At 37.9% G+C, this 7,375-nt stretch overlaps 2 protein-coding genes across 2 annotated transcripts; one reads left to right on the top strand and one right to left on the bottom strand.

The window, feature by feature from the left end:
- Positions 1-209: 209 nt before the first annotated feature.
- LOC140302329 (uncharacterized) lies at positions 210-4,530 on the top strand. Its single transcript, XM_072381160.1, has 8 exons — positions 210-267; positions 357-392; positions 478-777; positions 856-1,179; positions 1,667-1,759; positions 1,956-1,992; positions 2,208-2,278; positions 4,454-4,530. The coding sequence occupies exons 1-8, from the start codon at positions 216-218 to the stop codon at positions 4,528-4,530; spliced, it is 990 nt and encodes a 329-aa protein (XP_072237261.1). The 5' UTR covers positions 210-215.
- Positions 4,531-4,628: 98 nt separating this feature from the next.
- Positions 4,629-6,411, bottom strand: LOC140301659 (UDP-glucuronosyltransferase 2C1-like). Its single transcript, XM_072380231.1, has 2 exons — positions 6,332-6,411; positions 4,629-6,251 (listed from the first exon to the last, which is right to left on the bottom strand). Exon 2 carries the CDS (start codon positions 6,242-6,244, stop codon positions 4,631-4,633), a length of 1,614 nt encoding a protein of 537 aa, XP_072236332.1. The 5' UTR covers positions 6,245-6,251; positions 6,332-6,411; the 3' UTR covers positions 4,629-4,630.
- Between the last annotated feature and the right edge of the window lie 964 nt (positions 6,412-7,375).

The following is a 7,375-nucleotide window of genomic DNA, read 5'->3' as shown; positions in this document are numbered from 1 at the left end:
GATTTTTCGCAGTAAAAAATCAATGTAAGTTTTAAGTGCTGCTTTTTTTTTGAGGGAATTTAATTTTGGAACAAACAGTTTGCAATGAAACCTAAAACAGCAGCTAAAACAACAGGCACAGGAAGTAGTTTGATATAGACCCATTCTGTGGGTGTAGACGAGAGCTTAAAAGTTGCTTCTACAAAGCATCACAGGGTCTGCTGGAGAGGCTGTGTATGCAAGCCATAATTCTTAATTTTATGATGAACACATTCACCCTTCTCATCTGTAAGTAAATGCACAGTTTGTTTCGAAAGTTCTCTCTGCACTTTAAGGCTGGAAAAAAATCATGTTATTTTGTACTTTTTGTCTTTGAGGTGCTTTGGTAAAAGAGGTCATAAGCCAGACCAAAGGTGAGCAATATCTCCATCACTTAATGGAGAGTGTGTGCTGTTGTTTTTAACGAAATCATTCAGCAGTTTTCATTGTGTCATGCAGATATTTCTCCTGCAAAGATCCTGGCCCAGCAGAAAACTGTAAGCGAGAACGATGACCTTTACTTAACCTGCAGCACATTCGGGATAAAAAAAGACTCCATGGTTAATGTTTTTTTGTTGAAAAATGGGCATGGATTTAAGAAAATGACACAGAAGCAAGATCAGAATGATGTCACCTTCAAAATTTCTAAAGTTCGCCTTGATCACAGTGGAAACTACAGCTGTGTGTATTCCCCCCCAAATTACACACTCCCTGCAGTTGCTGAGAGAGGAGACAACATAATTCAGATTCTGGTCATCGGTGAGTTTTTCTCTTCCTATGAAAATTTGATGAGGTTGTCATTTCTTTATACTCATTCATTCTCTTACTGCCATGCAGCCAATTCTCTTCCAGCAGACATTTCAGTAGTTGGGAGGCTAACTGTTTACGAGGGAGACCATGTTGAATTCAAGTGTACGCTTTCTGACACCCTGCATACACTCAATGAATGTCAGCTCATCTACTCTTACCTGTGGAAGAATGAGAATATCCTCCAAGTGACAGCATTTGATGTTGCTCGGATGGAGGCCTCTTTCACTATCGAGGACGCTGTCCTGAGGGATTCGGGTCATTACAGCTGCACTGTGTTGCCATCTGAATGCATCCAAGAGCATGAGAACAAATTTTATGGAAAAAATGCAGTGTTTCTGGAGGTCCACAAAGGTTAGGATCTACAATGTCTGTTTGCCTTTCTTTTTTCCTTTTTATTTTACCTAAGAAATGTTTTGGGGAATATAGCTCATAATATCCATTGGTTTTCTAGGATTTTTGCTTCCCATGGTGATTGTCCCTTTTGGATTGATAATGCTGTTGCTGTTCTTTGGATTGTTTCTGTGGTGCATCTCAAACAAACAAGGTCAGAGGAGTCCAACTAAACTAAAATAAACCATTCAGTTTTAGAAACATTATCATTTAAAGTAGTACTAAAGTCTACAGTACACCGTATCACAACTCTTATCAGAGCATAGTGAACTTAATCTGTGTGTCGTTACATTGTATTTGTTTTGTTTCAGAAGGCCACACCATTTATTCAGATCCATGGTGAGCTCCAGTTTAGTCTTTCAGATGTGTCCTAAGCAGCTAAGAAAATGGCAGGAAAATTATTAAGAATTTGATTCTTACAGTGCAATGAGTTGGCGGGCAAATGCAGATGTGCTGGAAGAGCGAGAAGATGTGGAGGAGCGAGACGATGTGGAGGAGCGAGAAGATGTGGAGGAGCAAGAAAATGTGGAATCACAGAGTGGTGGGTTTACAGTAGAATCACAGTCAAGACAGACTCTTAGACTTAGAGAGCAAACATAACCTCGCTGTCCAGATTATCCAGATTTTACGCCAATTTAAAAATACTGTACACAACCACAATTAAAAATTATTGATTATTATTGATTGAGTTATGATGGGCTTTTACTTGTTGGTCTCATTAATTTTTTATTATTTAGAAGAAGAGGATTCATTCAGCATAGAGGACGCAGAAGGGTAAGAATATTAATCTATTACAAAACTAACTGCACCATGTTATGTTACCAGTGCATATAGATACAAATGAGCCACATCAGAAATGTTGAAAAAAATTGACCCTTGACTTAAATGCAGTCACTTCTGATTTGACAAAAATCAGGAAGTTCTTTGTTATATTAACTGTAACATCCAACATTATTTTCATTCCCCTTTCGACCTTTTTATAAAACCAGATACCAGAATATTCCGACTGCTGAGAACGACAGTCTCTATAACAACTGTGAGGGAGCGTACAGTCTTCCAGGTAAGACTGAACCTTTCAGTGTTGACCTACTTTGTAGTCATTATTATCTTCATCGAACCATGAAAGTCACATATATGATTTTAATTGCTAACATAATGATGAATGTAATAATAAATATGATGGAATTGATCACGTGTGGCAACGACAAAATTTGAGTACTAACGGTACTGAAAAATTCATAGTTGTTATAACAATGCCGCATTTACACAATTAGCAATGTGATAAACAGGGTCATTCAAACTTTTTTACAAGCAGAAATCTGTTATTGAAAGGTAAGGAAGAATACTCTGTTGGACTAAGTATAATCCAAAGAATGTCCTTAAAATACTAGAATAAGTGTACCAAAAAATATGAACCTTGTTACTGGTATAACATTATATATTATACCACCACATTATCATAAACTGTGCAGTCCAATTAAACCAGAATTTCTTTTTTTGTACCAAATGTACCAATTATTTGCCAGTGTGGATGGGCAAAGACTTTTGATTTGCAACAATTTTAAAAGAGCTCTCAGATAAATGTTCCAGTACAAAGAAGAAGAGAGATTTAGAATCGGTAGAAAGTGTAACAGAAAGACTTGGCTGAACTACACGTATCACAAAGCTGTTCTCATGTACAGCCCTTTGGTATGGTATATGATAGGTAAAAATATCTCACAGGAAAACCACATGTCCATTTGCAGCAGCCAGGCAGATGTGAAAGACGCTGTGTCACATGATTTTTGACTCACAGGAGCTAAATCTGATCGTAAGATGCAGAAGCAGAAATAACCACTTTGTCTGTTTAACCATGCACTTTGTAACCACAGATGATGTGACCGTGAGACTAGATCAACCATGTGTGTTGTACCCTGCATCCATCAAACGTAAAAAAAACATCCCATCCAGAGTTCACCAAAGGTAAATGCCTACATGGAACATCTGGATGTGTTGCAGCCCTGTTTTGCTCATTCCATGTCTCAGCTACTTTATGAAAATAAATCAGTGTTGATGTTCAGAATAAACGTTATGTAATGTCCTCCTATATGAATATTACAAAGACAGGATTTGGGATGCACTCTGATCAGCTGTGCTTAAGTAATTTGACTGTTTGATGAAAAGAACTGGTGTGTTTCCCATTTTCAACAATTAGGGCTTTTTGTAGCTTGTCCTCATGATCAATGCATGTGTGAATGTCAAGATTTTTCATTCATTCATTTTAAATTGCGAAAAACAAAGTAAGCCAAATATGCTGTTTTCTTATTGCCATTGTTTTGTCTTATATAGCATATAATGATGTAAGGAAAATTAAAATCATATATTTGGACATGCCTTATATATACTGTATATACTGTACATCACCATTTAAAGTTAGACCCCATTTTTTATGTAATACATCTAATGTACTATTCTACTTGAAACCATTACTTATATCTAATGACCACAGCTGTGTTAAGTTACTATGGACATTTTCTGCTGTTGTTGCGTCACATTAAAATTACTCAAACAGCAAAATGTAGAGTTGCTTTCTTTGTTATATGTTTGCCAAGAAAGCAGTCACCAATGTTAACTCTGACATCATCAACGAGAAAGAAAACCTTGATGAAGGAAATAAAAAAATTCTTGCATTGAGGCTGAACATTCAATGTTACATGTTTTAGGTCATCATCACAAGCAGAAGGCTGCATGTAGGGCTCTTGTAGAGAGTTTTATTCATATAATACATATATTCATGTGCGTATATGTGTGCAGCCTATTTCCAGTGAAGGTTGCTTTGCTCCTCTTTCTAACAGCTGCTGCAACTCTCTCCTTGGAATACATTTAGGCAGCTGGGGAACAGCTGGAGTTACTCTGTCATCAAAACTACAGGACACAGAATGCATTGCTGTCTGCCTTGATGTATTTTAGTGCACACTGTGGGGTGGAAATGTAAATGTAAACATGTTTTTCATTCAGTGAATGAGATGGCCCTAAAAATCAGAGCGACTCTTGCATTCATTGTCAAAGTGCAACTGAATTAAGTAAAATAAATAAATCAACTAAGTAATGATAATCTAACATATAAGAAATAACTGCTTGTTTCATTGTCACACAGCTTGGGTAAAAACTCAATATATCCAGTGATATATGAAAACAAAAATAAAACAAAAAAAGTGGAATTTCATGTTAATCTTTGTTAAAATTTGACTTGCAGCTGAGTCTAACATGACATCAAGTCCCCCACTAAAGGTGTTAAAGCCTGTAGGCATGGGGCTGCCACTGGATGGTTGAATTTTTTTTTTTTAAATAATCAACTGATGCAGTTAAAATAGACTTCCATTTGAATTTAGAAATACTCTTAAGTTCAACTGACAGAAGACAGCTGACAGTTTCATTTGTTTTTTTTATTTGTTTCATTATTTCTTCTTTTCAGGCATTTCTTAAGGCATACAAACCTAAAAAACAAAACAGTTACAAAAGTAATCACTGTAAAAATGACCAGAATAAACAGCACTACATCTACAGAATAATAGGCGTGCCAAGGCATTCTGTAGGATTGGGCTTTCAGGTGAGCTGCACCTTTGTGTCTCATGATGAACTCTATCCAGAAGAGGGCGGTATCCATCGGCCTCATAGGCTGATCTCGGTGAAGCTTGGAGAGCCTCTGCATGTTCATCCTGTAGGACGGCTCATTCAGGACTTCTTGTATGGCCTTTAGGAAGTTGTCATCTTTGTCCACCGTGGCTAATGTGAGCATTTTAGCTGCTCCTCTCTCTTGCAGACGGAGCAGGTTGTCATACTGGTCAAAAAACAAGGGTAGACCCACAACTGGGACTCCATGATACATGGCTTCTTGGACTCCGTTTGTTCCTCCATGAGCAACAAATAATTTAGTCTTTGGATGTCCTAAAAGGTCATTCTGTGGCATCCAGTCGACCACCAAAGTGTTGTTGCTCAGAGTGGATGGTCTGCTACCTTTATAGCTCCAGATGACTTTCTGTGGCAACTTAGCAAAAGCAGCAGCAATTTCATTTGCCATGTCATTAGGAAGTTCATTCACAAAAGTCCCCAGAGACATGATTATGACACCGTGCTCTCCAGAGCTTTGCACAAACTGCTCCAAATGGTCAGGAAGTGGTTCTGCAGGTTTACACTGGAACCCTCCAATATAGATAACATTAGGCATCGTGGGACGAGGAAATTCAAACACAAAGTCCACTCTCATGAGCCATAAGTCTGCTCCTGATAATAAATCACTATATCTGACTCCTGGGCCAAAATATTGATCACAGACAGCTTGATACTGAGGCTGAATCAAAAATGCATCCTGTGCTCCCCAGATGGCGTAGAAAATGAGATTTTTGACTCTCTGTGTGAAAGTCATTTTATCTGTGAGTCCTGAACCCGTCATTGGAACATAAGATAAAGGAGAGGGTGCAATGGCCAAGTGCCCCTCCCCACTGGTAATCCATCGTACATTATAGATAAGAGGTAGTTTCAGAGCATGAGCCAACAATACACCTGCACCCCATGCTGGATCGGTAAGGACCATGTCGTAATTCTTTGCCCTTAAACTGTTCATCAATTCTTTGTTCTCAAACATGGTGGTAGCCATTTTGCACATCATTCCATGGACGTCAAACATTGCATTGAACATTTCAACCTGCAAACTCACAAAACTCACAACAGGGCTCTCCCCCCTCTCTATAGCTATGATCTTTTTGAGGATGGGGCGAATAAAATCATTATTAAAAGCTTTAAAGACAGGAACTGTGATGGTTTTGTAGTGCAGGGAATCATCTTTGATGTACCAGCTTTGATTGGTCCGTACCACATCGATGGAGTGTCCTTGCGAGTGGAGAGCCTTGATCATGATGTCCATGTTCACCCAGTGGCTTCCCTCCAAAGGAACAATTAAAATCCGGCCTCCATGACTACCTCTCCATGACAGGAAAATTGCAGTTATAAAGAGAAGAAGTGCTGCTGCATTTCCACTGGAGGTCATGTTTACCCTGTAAGAAGAAAAAAAAAACCTCAACATTACTTTGAAAAAGGTGATACTGAATTACACACAGGATAAACTGGAACTCACCTGTTTCAAATGGAGTAGCTGCACTCGTGCAGTTCCCCAGATACCAGTGTGAAACCTTCTGAGTACGGCACCAGTCAATATGTAACTGCACTTTCTGAAAAAGCTTACATAAGCGGTTTATAGATTTACTGTTCTTTGGGGCTTTTTTTCTGTTCAACTGGAATGGATAAACAAAGGTGGCCTCTTTGTTGAAACCTTATTGCACAGGCTTGTGTTAATTCTGCTCAGTACATTATGAAGTTTAACTCTATGTGGCACATTTAATATCTGGCGCTCAGTTACAACTTAAATTCATGCACGTTTAACACTTTTAACAGAAGTATTTTTCGTCTTAAAAGTATATTTTCTGTCCACTTGCTGATTTTAGTTTGAGTAAGTCAAAGTAAATATTAGCCTATACAGTCTGTGAGAGAGGGACATCCTGCTCAACCTTCTAGTTTCACAAATAACCTCCTTCAGTAAAAGTCTAAAACGAACTGAAAATGCAAAAAGAAAAAATAGAGACAGCACATTAATGTATTAGTATGAGTGATTTCCCACAAAAATTCTGAAATACATATTGAAAGCCAGTTCAAACACATCTAGTTCTCATTTTGGCCCCGTGGTAAAGGTTCATCACCACCGCTTACACAACTGTGAATCTCTGCTTTATGTAACTTTTCACTGGATGTGAATAGAGGTTATGTGTACATGATGTAAACAAGCATTTATTAGAGTAATCATTAACACTGGTAGTGTTAAACTTTGATCTTTAACAGTAGTTAATGGAGTATTTTTGTGGTATTTCATTGAAACAAATGCATTTTGTTAAATATTACCATAAAAAAAGTAATTCTAAAAGTCTAAGTCTTCCTTACTCACTCATGAAATTGTAAGATGTGGTTGTTAAGTTGTTAAGTGCCTCAAATGCCAAACCTCATTGCTCGGTGGGATTTAGATTGCAGAATGTGTTTGTTTCTGTGTCATTCATCTGTGCTCTCCACAGTATGACTGATCCAAATAAACTTTAACTGACATGATCTTGTTGGGACTTAATTTAGCAAT

This window comes from Leuresthes tenuis, unplaced genomic scaffold (genome assembly GCF_036924035.1).
Source record: "Leuresthes tenuis unplaced genomic scaffold, fLeuTen1.0.hap1 SCAF_2, whole genome shotgun sequence".
In the NCBI taxonomy this organism is placed as follows: Eukaryota; Metazoa; Chordata; class Actinopteri; order Atheriniformes; family Atherinopsidae; genus Leuresthes; species Leuresthes tenuis.
The sequence above is the reverse complement of the archived record's forward strand: the minus strand, read 5'-3'. Positions and strand labels throughout refer to the sequence as shown.

Excerpts from the sequence above, each read along its gene's own strand:
- LOC140302329 (XM_072381160.1), top strand. The coding sequence starts at position 216 with ATGCAAGCCATAATTCTTAATTTTATGATGAACACATTCACCCTTCTC. Across the intron at positions 268-356 it reads CACATTCACCCTTCTCATCT|GTGCTTTGGTAAAAGAGGTC; the intron begins GTAAGTAAATGC and ends TTTGTCTTTGAG. Across the intron at positions 1,180-1,666 it reads GTTTCTGGAGGTCCACAAAG|ATGTGCTGGAAGAGCGAGAA; the intron begins GTTAGGATCTAC and ends GGGCAAATGCAG.
- LOC140301659 (XM_072380231.1), bottom strand. The coding sequence starts at position 6,244 with ATGACCTCCAGTGGAAATGCAGCAGCACTTCTTCTCTTTATAACTGCA.